The sequence below is a fragment of the Cynocephalus volans genome, chromosome 10 (assembly GCF_027409185.1).
Source record: "Cynocephalus volans isolate mCynVol1 chromosome 10, mCynVol1.pri, whole genome shotgun sequence".
NCBI lineage: Eukaryota > Metazoa > Chordata > Mammalia > Dermoptera > Cynocephalidae > Cynocephalus > Cynocephalus volans.
The window spans coordinates 109,849,225-109,866,776 of NC_084469.1; the positions used below are offsets into that span (position 1 = coordinate 109,849,225).

At 54.4% G+C, this 17,552-nt stretch overlaps 1 protein-coding gene across 1 annotated transcript; it reads right to left on the bottom strand.

Annotated features, from left to right (window-relative positions):
* Nucleotides 1-5,105: 5,105 nt before the first annotated feature.
* BST2 (bone marrow stromal cell antigen 2) lies at nt 5,106-7,432 on the bottom strand. The gene is made up of 4 exons (XM_063110070.1): nt 7,065-7,432; nt 5,716-5,791; nt 5,484-5,544; nt 5,106-5,214 (listed from the first exon to the last, which is right to left on the bottom strand). Exons 1-4 carry the CDS (start codon nt 7,365-7,367, stop codon nt 5,106-5,108), a joined length of 549 nt encoding a protein of 182 aa, XP_062966140.1. The 5' UTR covers nt 7,368-7,432.
* Nucleotides 7,433-17,552: the final 10,120 nt, after the last annotated feature.

Genomic DNA, 17,552 nt, shown 5'->3' on the forward strand with positions numbered 1-17,552 from the left:
CCGAGCCCGAGAAAGCACTGGGGGTCCTGGGTGCCAGTCCTGCCTCTGCACCCCACGTGCTGCCCTGCGAGCCTCAGTTTCCCCCTCTGAAATGGGGAGAGTCGTAGCTTCTGCTCGGTAGGGCTCGGTAGGAATCAGGGGAGCACATCCGCGCGCGAAGGGGGCGCTCGGCGAGGGTTTGGGCCCCATTCTGTTGTCCCCGTTCTGTTGGTGGGGAGACTGAGGCTGGGAGATGGGAGGCCACTGCATTGACTAAGGTCGGCCTGGCTTAGGCTGCTACACCTGCTGTGAAGAGGGCTGTGGGGTAGACACGAGGATGGACCGGCCCGGCCTCCCCGCCCGTCTCGACTGCGCCGCCAGGGGGCGATCTTACAGCGTGAATCAGATCCAGGCTTGTTGACAACCTGCCCCTTCTGATCAGTTCCCAACGCCCTGCTGTCATTTACCTTGATGATGTGATGGATTCCGGCCGCCTCCCCCATCAGACTGGGTGGGCGCCTAAAAAGCCAAGTCCCCACCTGCTTGTTCGCACCGAAATCACACGGGCCTGGCACACAGTAGGTGTGCAGGAAATGTGAGCTGAGCGTGACCGACTCTCTACTCCCCCTGCCCCCATTCTGGATGAAGAAACCAGAGCCCAGAGAGGCTGAGTCTCAGGCCAGGGACACACAGCGGCCGCTGGTCACTGCCGGATTCTGGCTGGGGCTGGTACCCGCTGGGGCCTGCAGAACCTCCCACCCTCTCAGGCTCCTCTACCAATAGGTGGGTCACAGCCACGGAGTCAGGTCTCACCAGAAGAGGACAAAATAGCCAGGAAAGAGAATTTTTAGGATGAGAAGTTTATACTAGGGCCATTGTAGGGGGGTTCGAGGGTTTAATCTGTCGTATTGGGCAAACCTTTTCCCTTCATCAGCAAAACACAGCCCAGGCTTGGTAGGGGGAGGAGCAGCACTGTTTTGGGACCTTCCCTTGGCCCAAAGGGTGGTCAGGGGACCGAGGTCATGTGGGGAGGATTTGTTTCCTGCAGAAAAAGAAATGTGGAGGGTTAACTGCCCAACTTGTTAACCCTGAGCAAGTCCAGTAACTTCCCTGGACCTCAGCTGCCTCACCTAGATGGAGCTGTTGTGGGAGCTGAAATGACTTAGTCATTGTGAAGTGGCCCCGAGAGCTCCTTCTGAGCCCTCCTGCAAGTTGAGGACATGGAAGTGAAGGGGACAGACAGAGCCTCACCCTGTAGAGCAGAAGGTCTCATTGGAGGCAATTCTGGCCCCAAGGGGACATTTGGCAATGTCTGAGGGCATTTCTTTATTATCACAGCCTGGGGTGGGCGTGTGTGCTACTGGCGTCTATTAGGTAGAGGCCAGGGATGCTGCTAAATGTCCTACAATACACAAAATGGTCCCCACCACAGAGAATGATCCAGCCCCAAATGTGAACAGTGCTGAGGCTGAGACCCTGCCCTTGACCTTGGGAGTGAGAACAGGTTCTCCAGGCAGCAGCTAGAGCACAGGCAAAGGCCCTGAGGCAGGAAGGAGCTTGGCAAGGTTGACGCACAGAGAAAAGGTCAAGGAGGGTGGAGTGTGGTGATTAAGGAGAAATGGGGGGACAAGAGCAGCAGGGGGACTGTGGCAGGGGCAGTGTTTGGGGATCCCCAGGAGACAAGCGGGAGCCATGGAGGGAGAGGCCTTTCTCATCTCACTGACCATGTGGGCTGGGGATCATGGGACCTCAAGACAGCACATAAATCTGGGACACAGGACTCCCGGCCCCAGTGCCATGCACAGGAAGTTGCACAGACAATAGTTGGGATTCCAGAAGAGCTTTGAGGAAGGAAGATAACAGAGGAGGAAAGGAATATGAGGGATGGGAGGATCCAAGAAGGTGGGCGAAGGGTCTATTGGGATTATAGCCCTCAATTTTGGAGAAGCACGGGGACTCTCTGGAAGAGAAGTTCCCAGAGCTGGGTATCACAGCATGAATAAGAAATTGGGGGGTGGAGGAAGGGAGAACATTCTGACAAAGGCCTGGTCTGTATGTGTCTGCAGATCCTGGAATAAATCCCAGCTCAGCACTTTCTGTGGGAGGGAAGTGCTGTGGTTTGAACATGTCTCCCAAAGCTCATGTGTTGGAAACTTAATCCTCAATACAACAGTGCTGACAGGGGTGCCTAACGGAAAGGTTTAGGTCGTTATTAATGGATTCATGTCATTATTGTGGGAGTGCATTTGTTATAAAAGTGAGTTCAGCCTCCCCCTTGCCCTCTCTCACTTTCTCTTGCCCATGTTATGACACATCAAGAAGCCTTCCTTGAGGCAGCACCTTGATCTTGGACTTCCTAGCCCTCAGAACTGTCAGCCAAATAAATTTCTGTTCATTATAAATGACTTCATCTGTGGTATTCTGTTATAAACGCAGCAAAAAAAGGAATAAGACAGAAAATTGGTACCAAGAAATAGGGCTACAACAAGTACCTGAAAAAGCTTAAGTGGCTTTGGAACTGGGTAATGGGTAGAGGCTGAAAGAATTTGGAGGAGCAGGCTAGAAAAAGCCTAGACTGCTGTGAATGGAGCATCCAGGGAGATTCTGGTGAGGGCTCAGAAAAAGACAAGATCTGTAGGGAGGGCCTAAATCTTCTTAGGGATTACTTATGTGGTCATGATCAGAATGTTGGTAGAAATATGAACAGTACGGTCTCATCAGGCCATTCTGATGAGGTCTCAGATGTAAGTGAGCAATAAAATATTGAAAACAGGAGTAAAGACCATCCTTGTTATACAGTTGCAAAAAACCTCCTGGCTTTGTAAATAATAAAAAAGCATGTTCAGGAGAGAATGCTAAGTGGCATTTGCTAAACCGATTAATATGGATAGAAGGAAGCCAGGTTCTATTTATCATGACAATGGGAGAAAGACCCCAAAGGCATTTTAAAGATCTTTGAGGCAAGCTAGGACCCTGAGGGCAAGGTTTCCAGAGAGGTACCTCTGGGACCTCAGCATTCACTGCTCAGGGCTCCTTGGTACCCTGGTCCCCAAATTCTGGAGCAGTGCCTCTTGGCTGCCCCAGCTGTGGCTCAATCCAACACTCTGGGAGATACAAGTTATAAAACTTGGCAGCATCCATGTGATGCTAATTCTGCAGGTGTACAGAAGGCAAGAGCTGTGGAGCTACGTTGGCTTCCAGCTAGATTTCAAAGGATGTCACAGACAGCCTGGGGCCCAGGCAGAAACTTGTCACAGGGCAGAGCCGCGGCACACAGCCCCCCCACTTAGGGCACTGCTCAGTGGAGCCATAGGAGTGGGGCAGCCCCTGTGACTCCAGAACTGTAGGGCCACCAGCACGTAACTCCAGCCTGGCAAAGCCGCAGGCATTAGACTCAAAGCCATGAGAGCTGCCAGGTGGACTAAGCCCAGCAAAGCCATGCGGGTGGGGCTGCCTGAGGCCCTTAGGGCTCCCCCCCCACCCCAGTGTGCCCAGGATGAGGGACATGGACTCAAAGGAGATTATTCTCCAGCTTGAAGACTTAATGTTGTTTTCTCTGTTGGGTTTTGGACTTACTTGGGACCAGTTATCCTTTCTTCCTGCCTATCTCTTCCTTTTGGAATGGAAATGTCTATCCTATGCCTGTTCTATCAATGTGTTTTGAAACTAGATAACTTGTGTGACTTCACAAGCTCACAGCTGGAAGACACTCTGCCTCAGGATGAATTGTGCCTTGAGTCTCATCCATATCTGATTTAAATAAGACTTTGGGCTTTTGAGTTGGTGCTGAAATGAGTCAAGACTTTTGGGACTATTGGGATGGAATGAATGTATTTTGCATTGCGAGAAGGACATGAATTTGGGGGGCCAAGGGTGAATGCTATGGTTTGCATGTGTCTCCTAAAGTTCATATGTTGGAAACTTAACCCCAGTGCAACAGTGTTGGGAGTTGTTTAGGTCACGAGAACTGCACCCTCTTGAATGGATTAATGTTGTCATTGTGGGAGTGGGTTTGTTATGAAAGTGAATTTGGCCCCTCCTGGCCCTCTCACTCTCTCTTGTGCATGTGATGCCTTCTGCCATGTTATGAGCAGCAAGAAGGTCCTTGCCAGACAAGTCCCCTCACACCTGGACTTCCCAGTTTCCAGAACCGTGAGCCAAATAGATTTCTGTTCTTTATAAATTTCTCAGCCTGTGGGATTCTGTTGTAGCAACTCAAAACGGACTAAGGTGGGGAGGGGGGAGCAGGACAAGGTGACCTTCATCACAACCTCAGTGTCCTCATTGGAACCACAGGAATCAGGAGGGAATCCAGTAGGAGATGAGAATACAGCCCTGGGCAGACAGTGAGCTGTGATGGGGTGCAGAGTCCTTACAATGATCCGAGCGGCGAGGCAGGCCAGGGAGGCACTGGGGTGGTGGCTGCCCAGACCCTGGGGGTTCCTGAAAACATTCTGGATCAGGGAAGGCTAGGTGCAGATATCAACAGGTGTCCACCCTTACCTGCAGGGGAGTCCCCAGATGCTTAGCGATGACACAATGACACTCCAGAAACTTGAGAGTAAGTCTGTCCCTCCCAAAGGGATGTTTATTTTTTGGAGCTCAAAGATTCCGGAATGAAAGCTACCCACCCCCGCAAACCATGACAGCAAGAAGCAGGTGCCCCCCCCATGCCCAAGCCCAGGAGGAGGAGGGGAGAGGAGGAGCAGGGAGGAGGAGGGGGCCTCATTCTGCACCCGGCTCTGGGGGAGGCAGCCCCCCGCCAATCCAGCGGCTGCTCCACCCCAGCGGCTGCTCCATGGGTCCCCACTGCAACCCCGCGTCCCTCCTCAACCGTGATGTCCGTGTCCCTTTCAGAAAGGGCCAGGTCAAGGGAACGTTGGAGCGGCCACAGCGGAACCAGACCAGTCCAGCCTGTGGCCTAAGAGACAAGGTAAGAGGGACTCAGGGCACACTCCAGGCACACAGAACAGGGGTCCCTCCCCTCCCGGGCCCCACCCTTCCTCTCCCTCCCCCGCAGCCCCTCTCCCAGGCCCTGACCCCTCCGAGTCCCTGACTCCCCGCCACCCCTCCCAGCCTTCGTCTCCCCGGGGCTGCCCCCTCCTCACCGGGGACTTCCCTGGATCTCAGAGCAGCAGAACGCGGAGGCCCAGGAGCGAGAGCGCGGGGGCCACCGTGAGGCTGGAGGCGGCGCTGGTGGGAGAGCGCTCGTGCTCTCTCGAGGCCTCCTTCTCTCTTTTGGGAGAGATCGGGCAGTTCAGGCAGCAGCTGGACGGGCTCCTGCAGATCTGCTTGAGGCTCATCGACCCCAGAATCTAATCCACCCCCATCCAAGTCACGGGGGAGGGGAGTGGGCAGCGGTCACCCAGGGCTCTGAGACCCTAGGGACAAGGTTGTCCCTCTCTGGGACTCAGACTTTACCCCCTGGAGCAATGGGGCTCGTGCGTCTTGGGTAAGGAGGTGGGAGTGGGAAGGGCATGGTCTGGGGGAGGGATGTCTCTGACCTCAGTCGTTCCACCTCCGCCAGAGTGTTTTGCAGCCTCAGGTTCAATTTCGTGATCTCTCCTGAGGGCGGGACAGAATCAGGGGGCGTGTCGGCACGTGACCACGCCCCTACCCGGCTCCGCCCCTCTCCCCGATCCCCAAGCCTGGGTCCCCGACGCGGCCCCTCCTTCAATACCTAATGCACCCCTCCTCAGCCCCCTCCCTGGAACTCTGAGCTTCGTCCTTTCTCACCCTGAAGCTCCTCCACCTGCGCCTGCTGCTTCAGGCCCTGAGCCGTCTTCTCCTCCAGGGAAGCCAGCAGGGTCACCTGGGACAGAACAGAGCGTCAGCAACTGGGGTTCTGACCCGGGAGAGGGTTGGCTGCTGGGGTGAGTCCGGGACCCCCTCCCCAGCCCTGGAGACAGAAGGGCTGAGGTGCAAACCCCTTTCGCGTTCTCCTGCAACCCTCTCTGCCCCTCTGTCTCCAACCTCAAAAATCGCCACAACCACACACCTTCCCAGGGCTGCCAGTAAGTGTGCAATCCTCAGAATGGATGTTTTGAGTGCGCACCCCCCACACACAGGAATTTGGAGACTCCATACGAAAATTCTGGTAGAAATTCCCAGATGCCCTGGGATATTGCCCAAGAAGATTTAGAGGGCGCCTCCCAAACTCAGAACACAGGAGGGTCTCCAAGTCAAGCTATACGTCCGGTGAGAGTTTCAAGGTTCCCCATATCTGGAGCCAGGTGAAAATGTCAGTGTTTCAGGGATGCAGTGGAAGTTTGAAGAGCCCCTTCTTCAGGGCCTGGTGAGGTCCCCATCCAACCCCTACTAGGGATTCCTGCTCCCCTAAAACTGGTGCCCATGGGAATTTCAAGCTCCCCTGCGCCAGTGCTCAGGAAAGAGTTTGGAGATTCCCCCAAGTCCTAGTGGGGGATGCTAAGGCCCCTGATTTGGGCGCTGATATGGACTGAGGGCTTGTCCCCTCCAGAGCTTATGTGGAAGCTTGATTCCCAACATGGCGGTGTCAAAAGATGGGGCCTTTAAGAGGGCATTGGATGGTGAGGGCTATGTTCTCATGGAAGAATCAATGCATTCATGAAGTAATGGGTTAAAATGGCTCATCACCGCTATGGACTGGTGGCTTTCTAAGGAGATCGAGTGAGCATGTTAACAGGCATTCTCCTCGCCATGGGATACCTGTGTCGCCATGGGACTCTGTAGTGTCCCCCCCAAGAAGAAGGCCCTCACCAGATGTGCCCCCGGGGACCTTGGACTTCCCAGCCTCCAAAACTGTAAGAAATAAATTTCTTTTTCTTATAAGTTACCCAGTTTCAGGTATTCTGTTACAAGCAAGAGAAATCAGAGTAAAACAGGTGCTATGGGACGTTTTCAGGCCTCATCCCACACCAAATCCCTGGAGGGAGTTTAGAGGTCCCCAAACTCTGGTGGGGAAATCCAGGCCTCCTGATATGGGGCCCAGGGGCAGTTTCAAGGCCTCCCCCACCTCCTCCCAGACCCTACGGGTGGGGATTTCTCAGGAGAGTTTCTAGGCCTCCCCAAGCACTAGGCCCTCCACTGGCATTTCGGTGGCTTACCATAGTGTGGTTGCAGGTGGCAGCCCGTGTCTCAGCCTGCAGGAAGCCCTCTTGGGCCCGGGTCAGCTGGTGCTGCAGGAGGTGAGTGACATTGCGATGCTCCATTTCTGCCCGGAGGCCGTCCTGGCAGGCCTTGCTGTTGGCCTTGAGAGCGAATATGATCAGGGGCACCCCCAGACCCACAACCACCACCAGGAGCACAGAGATCCCTATCAACAGCAGCAGCTTGTGGGGTCCCTGTCCTTCCTCCTTCAATTGGTCATCCATGGGCACTGGCCTATAGTGGTAAAAAGTTGGTGACATCCAAATCTAAAAGCTGCAGAGAGTTTGAAGAGGAGTTCGGGAGGTTGCTGAAACCTTCTACCGGCCATCCCCTTATTAGCATAGGAGCTGTCCTGACAAATAGCAAGTTCCAGGAAGTCCCCTGACCTGCAGTTTTTGAAGCCCTTGGCTGGGGCATTGGCAGGCAGGAGACAGCCTAGACTTTCAGTTTCAGTTTCTTGCAAAGGAGAGGGGGTTTTTTGCTCTCACATTACAGTTTTGGCCACTCCTGCCTGGGTGCCGGCCAGTGGATCCTGCGGGAGGGACACGGGAGCTGCCATTTCAGGTCCCTGCACCTCTCCTGAATGCTGGTGAGCGCTTAGTGAGTGACAGCCTAGCGTTCATCTGTACCATGACCTGAAGAGGCAGAGGACGTCATCATAGACCAGACCACAGCTAGGGAAAATGAAGCTACAGGTTGAGTGGTGGAGTGGGTCAGGGCCTGGGACTGACCTAAGAGGCTAGGTTTTGTGTTTACAGATTCCGTGGTGACCCAGCAGGGGTTCGCCCGGTGCCCCCGCCTCCACCTAGGAGACCATGGGGAGCCATGGTGGGTGTGTGAGCAGGGGCGGGACTGGGGCTCAGGAGAAGGTGGTAGACAGGACAGACCCACTGTGGCCCAGATTGCAGTTCCTGGCTTGGCCACGAGGGGACGCCCCCACCCACAAAAAAGTTCTCCCCGGCGCCTGTCACTGCGCAAGCAGGGAACTGGCTGCTTTCCAGAATCTGTGCTGACTCCAAGTAAACCCTGGGCCTGTTTCCTCATCAGCAAAGTGGACACAGGACCAGCCTCTCTAGGAGGGGCCAGTGAGGAGATGCAAGTAGGGTGCTCCAGTATCCAGTAGGTGCTCAATGGATGTGCAGACCACCTGTGCGGCTTGTAGCTCAGGACAGATGGACAGGCACACGATGCTGAAACATGGCCACGGAAAGAGGAGTGTATTTTGAGGAAAGATCGTCAGGTCCATTTGGGACATGCTGAACCCAAAGGGCCTGGGGGACATCCAGGGCAGAGGCCCGGGAGGGGGCTGGACCCTGGGGCGGGGGGCAGAGCAGTGTCCTCAGGCTACACGGACTTCCTCTTTGTGTGTCTAAGGAAGCCAGAGCTTCCTGTGTGGAACTGGCCCAATTACAGGCATCCAGCTGTCCGGATGTGACAGCGGAAGGGGGCTGTGTGCTTTTCCAGTGGCTTCTTCAGCCACGGCCTGACCACAACCTAGATTCTGTTGGGTCAGCCATTTCCAAGTATTTATGTTTGTGTGGGCCAGACGGCAGGCGGGGGCCAAGGCCAGGGGCCCAGGCTTCCCAGAAGGTCTGGCGAAGCACCTCTAGGCCCCCAGTTGGACATCCCTCTGCCCAGAAGCCCCCCAGTAAAGCCACTTAGAACCAAGTAACAAGGGATGGGGCATAATCTTGCTGAAAAGACGCAAGGGGACCTGTGTGTCCTGAGGAAGGGCCTGCCACCCTGCTTGGAACCCCAGGTGCAAAGACACAACCCTTGGCAAAGTTGACTTGTTTGAGCTGTGCTGTTCTGGCCTGCAAACCTTACAGTCAGCTTGGGGCCAGGGCGGTGGCCACAGTTACAGATCAGAGGTCAGGATTGCTGGTGAACAGCCCCGCCTCCCATGGGACTCTGGGTAAATGACTTTCCTCTCAGCCTCTGTTTCCCCAGGTGTAAAATGGCGATAATAATAGAACTGTTTGATGTGCCCCTAAATTTTTCAAGTGTCATTTGCTGCATCCTTGTCCGGGCTCTGCAAACAGGAATTTTGTGGATTTTCCCTTTAAAATTCCAAATAGCAACTGTTAAGCACCATTTTTCTGATTTTGGCTTTGTTTTTTAAAAAAGAAACATTTAATTTTAGAAGAGTTGTAGATGTGAGGAAAAATAGGACAGTACAAAAACATTCCCATATACCCACACAGGGTTTTCACTCTAACGTCTTACATTAGGATGGCACATTTGTCACAATGAATGAACCAATACGGATATATTATCATTGACTAAAGTCCATACTTTATCCAGATTTCCTTCATTTTCTCTAATGTCCTTTTCATGTCCCAGGATCCCACATGACATCTAGTTGTCCCATCTCCTTAGGCTCCTCTAGGCTGTGACAGTTTCTCAGACTTTCCTTGTTTTGATGACCTTGACAGTTCTGAGGAGTGTTGGTCAGGTGTTCTGTAGAATGTCCCTCCACTGGCATTTGTCTGGTTTTTTTCTCAGGGTAAGACAGGGTTGATGGGTTTGGGGAGGAAGACCACAGAGGTGACGTGTCCTTCCCATCACATCGTATCAAAGGTACGTACTGTCAGCGCGACTTATCTCTGCCGGTGTTGACGTCGATCCTTTGGCTAAGGTATTATTTCTTAGGGTTTCCCACCGTAAAGTTCCACCTTCCTCTGGCTTTCCGTCCTGTACCCTCTGGAAGGAAGTCGTTATTTGCAGCCCGTGCCTGGGCGGTGCGGAGTTCCGCCCGCCTCCTCAAGGGGGCAGCACCTGCATAAATTACCTGGAATTCCTCTGATGGGAGATTGGTCTCCATTCATTTATGCGATCACTTATTTGTATCAATATGGACTCCTGGATATTTATTTTATTCATCAGGTTATGTGTTTTGGTGTTCAAATTGTTCCAGCTTTTTATTTTTTTTTATAACAATTGTTAGTTTTGACGAACAGCTCCACAAACAGGTTCTGGAGTGTTCTTTGGAGATACATGGAAGGAAGCCAAGTGCTAATCCTGGGTTGGATTAGGAGGCCGCCCTCATATCCAGGGGCAGGCAGGGAAGAGACCCTGTTTGAGAAGCAAAGAGCATGTACAAGGGATTAAAAAAATAGTTAATATTGAGAGGATAATGTTGGGTCATTAAAGAAAATTGCTTCAAGGAGCAAGGTCTGCCACGATCCTACACCGTCACTCAGCTGTCTTACTTCTGTCCGTCACACCGTGCGTGCATTTCACAGCAGTGACAGATGCTTACCTGGGGATGTGGAGGGGGTTCCAGTTCTGCGCCACCCTGTACGGGACACAGAGGATGTCTCGGTGCCTGTGGGAAGGGGCTGGCCCAGGGGTGCTCACCAGGGCGATTCTGTCCCAGGGAACGTTTTCGTTGTCACGACTGGTGGGGGTGGGTGGAGTCCAGGGATGCTGCTCAACACCCTGCAATGCGCGGGACAGGCCCCCACCGCAGAGAATAACCCAGCCCCAATCTGCCCAGGGTGACAAGCCCCACCCTGGGGGGCCTCGGAGGGTGTCTGCAGTCAGACCCGGGGTCCACATTCCATCTCGGCTCCGGCCCGGCTCCTCAGCTCGCAGACTCTGCTTTCGTGCGGCCTGGTGTGATGACAACTCCTTCCCAGGTCGTCATGGGGATTAATTAAAGCAGCATGTGGCAGCGCCTGGCTCGGCGCGTGGTACATTCCAGCTGCCCCATCAGAGCTGGTCCCTGTCATCGGTCAGTAAGTTTTGGATTCCATCGCATTCTTTCCCTAGACTGAACTCCCGGAGTGGGGCTACCGGGTCCAAGGGGATGCCCATCTCTCTGGCTCTCGCTGTCTCTAAAGAGGAATGCAGAATGTCACCTGTCACCTGTCGCCTGTTGCTGCTGTGAGCAGCAAGTGATGCTGGTTTGCCTCAGCGCATCACAGACACTCTTGTTTTCCTTCCAGCTCCTTCCCCGGCCAAGGTCCAGCAGCCCCTGGCCCTTAGGCAGCGGAGGTCGTCCCTCTCCTCTAAGACACGCTGGCTCCACGGTGTCCTCCACCTGCTGCAGACACTTCCCTGGGTTCATGGTTCAGTCTGTGCCACTTTCTGTCCTGGTCTCCCAGCTGTCGCTGGGAGCCTGTTTCTCTGGGCTGGTGGGAGTGACGGGCACCTCAGGGGTGTCCACAATCTGTTCTTATTGTGTCTCATGCTGGGTCAGCTTTTCCAGAGACTTCTCTGTGTGTCCACAGGTCTCCAAATGGTTTGGCAACAAAAGAATCTGGTATAAAATGAACATGGGCAAGTTTCAGGAAGAGGCCATCATTTACACAGGCAACACGGCCACAGAAGCCACCGAAGCTGGGGTCCTGGGGAACCCAGCCAACTGCCCGCTAATGTCCAGCTCTGGAGACTGAGGCCAGCCTGGCCCACGGACAGTTGTCACCCATGCATAGTGAGGACCACTGATGGGCATCTGGGGAGGTGCTGCTGGGAACGCACCTCCCCTCCTGGCTGGTCACTGCCTGCCCCTCTGTCCTTTGTTTAAACCAGGAGATTTCTGTCCTCGTTGGCTGTGATGTCAACTGACAGCTGCCCGTGGGCCTTGCAGGTAAGAAAGGTTGTGAGCGGTGTGGGGAGGAGTCCCCGCTTGCCTCCTGCCTGGCATCTTCCCCGACACAGGGCGGTTGCAGGGGCCACTTTTTTGGCCAAGGCGGCTCAGCCTGCCACTCGTCTTTACCCCTGCCACCTCTTCCAGGTTCCTCTGGTCCCTTCCTGCTGACCCGTGCCAGGGACACATTTCTGGCATTATGGACACTGGCCTGTCTCGGGCCCCCTCTGGGGGAGCCAGCCTGCAGGCTCAGGTGAGTCCCCAGGAGCAGAACGGGCCATCTTGACAGCCCCTCTCGCCTCCACGTGGCTCCCCAGAGGTCCCGCACCTGCATGGTCCATGTCGTGGTGACTGTGGGTCGGCTGAGCGTCTGCAGGGCGCAGCTCTGTGGGGCCCAGTCTGCGAGGACGGTGCCCTTCACCTCCTCTTCTGCCCGGCACAGGGTGAGGCCCCAAAGGAGGGCTCGGGTGGTGGACGGGAGGAGCCCTCCCTCCCAGGGAGTGTGGGGAGCAGGAGGTTCTGTCCCGGGAGGGGGTGGCAGGGCCGAGAGGAGGCCTGCTGGGCTCAGATCTGCCACATGCACGCACGGCGCCATCAGGCTAGGCCAGGAGGGAGGGTCTGGTGCTGGCAGCACATTGGCTGCTCTGAGCAGAGGCTGCAGGTGCCCGGCGTGGCCATTGCGAAGGTCCGTTTGGGTGAGTGGGAAGGAAATGAGCCAGGGATCTCGGGCACCTGATGTACCCTCTGGAACCTTCTCAGGGTGTAGAGCAGCATGCCCATCCCCCTACCCAGTCTCCCCTGATGGTCATGGTCCTGAACCCACTTGCCAGGGAGGCTGGGGGTGGGGCAGGTGGGACCCCCATGTGGGGACTGTCCTGTGCGTAGGCAGAGAAGTGACATACCCACCTCCTGTGAGGCTGTGCAGCTGAGCCAGGGCAGTGCATGCCCACGCCATCCCTGCAGGGCAGCTGCCCTCCCATCACCACAGCAACCCCAGCAAGGGCACAGGTGATGGGACTCGTCGTGCTCTTTGTCCTGGGCTGTCCTGTGCCTCGGGCATAGTAGGGGCGAGTGTGTGCAGGAGGAGTTAGGGCAGGAGGGGCAGCCTGGACCCACGAGGCTGGGTCCTGCCACCCCCTGGAGTAAGCAGGGAATAGCAGGATCCTGCTGTGACGCCTCAGCCTGCTGGTCCCCTGCCTGTGCCCGCTGTGCCCCATCTGGCACGCCGCAGTCCCCTACCCTCCTCTCTCCTGCGAGGACCTGTCCCTGTTCTCAGCTACTTCTCCCATGCCCCACACAGCCTGGCAGGCACAGGGGCTCTGTCACAGAGCTCGGAGACAGCCCTTGCCCCGCCACCTCCCCGCCCCCTGCCCTCCCACCTCGTGACCGATGGCTGCTGTCACATGTGCACCTGAGGCAGGGCACCAGCCACGCTGCTCTCACATAGACAGGCACAGCGGCCTGGCCTCCTTCCTAGTGGGGCCACCACTGTCGTTGGCAGGGGGTGGGGGTTCCTGTAGACAAACGTCCTAAAGTCAGGTGGGTCCGACACTGTCCCTGCACTGCAGATGGAGGCTCCAACCCTATGTGGCCAGGACAGTGTCCCAGCAGGCATTCAAACCTCTTTCCTCCGGCCAGGTCTCACCGTGACTTTTCAGGCATGTCACCAGCTCCAGGCCTGACCTCATCTGCCTCCCCCAGTGTGTAGAGACCCCAGCTGTGCACTGGTACAATGTCAGCCTTTGCCAAAGCCCTACGGACACCCACTGGAGGCCAGTTTTCCTGCTGGTGGAGCTCGTCCACATCAGGGGTCAGGGGACTGGTCTGGCCATGACCCAGGACCGACCCCTCTGTCCCATCCCTCTTCTCCTGGTAAACTTTCCCAGGGACCTCCAGAGGCCCTGCCTCAGGGACATGGGGGCTACAGTCATCACTCTCATGGCTGCCCCTCTGATGCCTGTCTCTGTCCTTTCAGACCAGGGGCCGCTGGCAGGGGGCCACCCCTGCCACTGTCAACCTCATCACCTGCTGGACACCCCTGAAGTGTCAACTCAGATGCATGCAGTTAAGTTTTCGGGATGAGCAGAAAGAGTGCCGTGTGAGCTGCTGCGTCACCAGGACTGATGTGGTTCCCACATGTGTGGCTGATGACCACGGAAGTCCCAGGCGGCCACCTCTTCTGTAGAGGTTAGCATCTGTGGCATGCGGGAAGAGGATGTCCCCGACACAGCTCACGAGGCTGGATAACAAGCTGCTGGCTGCGGGCGTGTCCAGGCTGGAGAAGGGAGGAACAGGAGGACCAGCAGTGGAGGCTGGTGCAGCAACACCAGCTGGCTGTCCAAATGACAGTGGCTTTGAGCACTGTGACTACAGGGCCAAGCTGTCCTAACTTCAACAGACTCAGGACTCTGAGCTTGAGAAATATGAGCAGGTGATCTTTCCGTGTGGAAGAGTTTCTGTCATGTGCGTGCACGTTTGTCAAAGCAAACCATAGGCCCTCACCTCCCTTCTTCTGTGGCACAGAACAGGGAGTCCACACCATTGGGCAGTGCACAGGTGGCCGATTTTATTGAAGGCCTTTTTGCTTTACTTCTCAGTGGCCGGCCTGTGTGTGAGCCACAAGGCAGCAGGTGGCTGGATTGACATGAAGGCTGCCACCGTGCGCCCCACTGCCTGTCAGTCACAGGCTGGCATGTCTGCGTCCCCATCCCAGGCCTGCCATGATGCGCCGTGCACATCATCAGCCTCCTCTGGGAGTGGAGCAGCATGAGGCCCATCTCTGGAGATGGGGCACACGGTGGCCGTCACCCACGGTAAGTCCAGGACCATGCAGAGGCAGCTGGTGCAGAGCACCTGCGAGGCCGTGACGACCCTGCACTCGTGGTTCCTCGATGCCAGATCGTGAAGATGAACAGGATCGGTGCAGGCTGGGGATGGAGATTGGCCTGGGGCTCTGACAGCACATGGCTGGCAGCCTCCCAGGGCCTCTTGGGAAGATCTGCAGCATCGTGTGCTCTTTTCATAATGCTAGAGTGTCATGGCTGGGGATGCAGCGATGTTCCTAGAGTCCCAGCGCACTGACACTGGCTGAGGCTCTCTCTCTTTGCACACAGAAGTGGTGGAATCTCAGCAAGCAGGACACAGAAGGGCTGAGGGAGTATTTTCATTCCCATCTGAGCAACCCTTACCCCAGAGAAGAAGCCAAAGATGAGCTGGCCAGGAAGGGCGGCATCACGGTCTCCCAGGGGACGGCCTCTCCTGTCACACGTCCTTGTCCCTGGAAAGGGTGGAAGGTTAAATCCCATGAGGGTGATCCCAGGGAAGTTAACTAAATGTGTGGAGAGACAATGTGGAACAAAAGCCCAATGTCCATGTTCGTGTTTGAGTCAGCCCGACTAGGCTCAGAGCCCAGCTCTGCACTATGAATGTGGGACTGGGCTGGGCACTGTCCTTCCTCACCTGTGACACAGGTGCCCCAGGTTGAGTGTCCCCAAAACTTGACCTCCACTGTGGACAGTGTTAAGAGTGTGGGAAATCCTGTTATGGGAATTGAAAGGTGGGGCCTTGAAGAAGTGGTTAGATTGTAGGACCGTGCCGTAGTGAATGGATTACAAATGGTGGCCATGGGCATGGTTCTGTGGGCTTCAAAAGAAGAGGAGAATCTGTCTTTTCCTCTTTCTGCTTTCTCTGCACCACCATTTCACAATGTGATACCCTGCTGTCACTGTTGTGACCACCAAGGCCTTCATCAAATGTGTCCCCTGGACTTTGGACTTGCATCCTCTGAAACTAAGCATTAAATTTTGTTTTCTTATAAATAACCTAGTTCCAGGTATTTTGTTATAAGCAACAGAAGCAAACTAAGACAAAAAACTGGTATCGGGAGTGGAGTATTGCTTATAACAAACAGTTGAAAATGTGGAAGTGGCTTTGGAACTGTGTGTTGAAGAGAGGCTGGGAGAATTTGAAGGCGCATACTAGAAACAGCCTAGATGATGGTGGAAGTTTAGAAGATAAGACAACCAGGGACAATTTGGGACTGTTTAGAGACTGGTTATATGTGGTGAGCAGAATGTAGACAGAAATATGGACAGTAAAGGCCAATAGGAAAAGATCTCAGATGTAAATGAGAAGGAGCTTTTTGGAAACTGGGGCAAAGATCAACCTTGCTATGATCTGAGAAGGAAGTTGGCTGCATTGTGTCCCTGCCCTAGGACTTTGTCGAAGTTGGTACTTAAGAGTTGTGAACCAGAGTATTTGGCAGGAGAAATTTCTAAGCAGCAAAGCATTAAGGAAGCTGTGTGGCCACTTATAACAGCCTACGCTGAGTTATGGCAGCAAAGGCACAACATAAAGCCAGGGTTTAAAAGGGAAGCAAAGCATAAAGATTTACAAATTTGCAGGCTGACCATGTGGTAGAGGAGAGAGCATTTTCAAGAGAAAAATTACATGGTGCTGCAGAGGGACTGTTTGCTAAAGACATTAGCGTGGCTATCAGTCCTCTGGGCACTAATAGCCAAGACAATGGGAGAAATGCCCTGAAGCCATTTCAGAGATCTTGGAGGCTGCAGCTTCCATTGCAGGCCCAAAGGCCCAGAGAGACAGAATGGTCTTGGGGAACAGGCCTGAGACACCCTCCACATGCTCACTGCCCAGGACCACCTCAGGATGTTGCTTCTAACAACCTAGCTGCTCCACCTTGGCTATATTTGTCCCAGGCATGGGGCTGGGCCCTCAGCTTTGAAAGATCCAAGCCAGAAGCGTTGGTGGCATCTACATGGTGTTAGGTCTGCAGGCTCACAGAATGCCAGAGCTGGAAAGGCTCAGTAGCCTCCACCCAGATTTCAAAGGATGTATGGAAAAGTCTGGGGGCCCTTGAAGAGGTCTGTCACAGGGGTGGATTCACTGCAGATGGCTTCCACTAGAGCAATGATGACCGGCAATGCAGCATCAAGTTTCAGCAGAGAAAACCCATCAGCGCCATGCCTAATGGAACCGTGGGAGTGGGACTGCCACGACACCACAGAATTGTGGAGCTACCAGTGTGCAATGCCAGCCTGCAAGAGCTGAGATGTGGCCTCAGACCAGGAAAGCCATAGGGGTGGAGCTGCCCAAGGACTTGGGGACCCAACGGCTGCACCAGTGTGCAGAGGATGTTAAATGTGGAGTCAAGGTACATGATTCTCCAGCTTTGAGATTTAATGCCTGCCCTGCTGGGTTTTGGATTCATTTGGAACCTGTTACACCTTTCTTTTGGCCTATTTCTCCCTTTTTGAACAGGAATATGTACCCAGTGCTTGTCCCTCCATTGTACCTTGGAAGTAGACAACTTGTTTTGACTTCCCAGATGGGACTTTCAGTTTGGACCTCTGAGTTGAAACAATTTAAGACTTTGGGGATGAAATGAGTACATTTGTGTGTGAAAAGAACATGAGTTTTGGGGGACCAGGGGCGGAATGCCTTGGGTTGAATTTCCCCCTCAAAAACTTAATCCCCACTGTAACTGTTGATGGTGGGAAATCCTATTGTGGTAATTGAAAGGTGAGGCCTTGTGGAGAAGTGATTAGATAGTAGGACAGTGCCATAGTGAATGGATTAACAACAGTGTCAGGGACGTGGTTCTGAGGCTTTTAAAAGAAGAGCACATGAGAAGTTCATCTGTCTGTGCTCTGCCATTTCACGATGTGATACCCTGCCATCATTGTTGCCACCACCAAGGTCTTCACCAAATGTGTTGCCTGGACTTTGGACTTGCAGCTGCTGTAGCTGTAAGCAATCAATTTTGTTTTCTTATAAATTACCTAGTTCCAGGTATTTTGTTATAAGCAATAGAAGTGAATTAAGACAACAG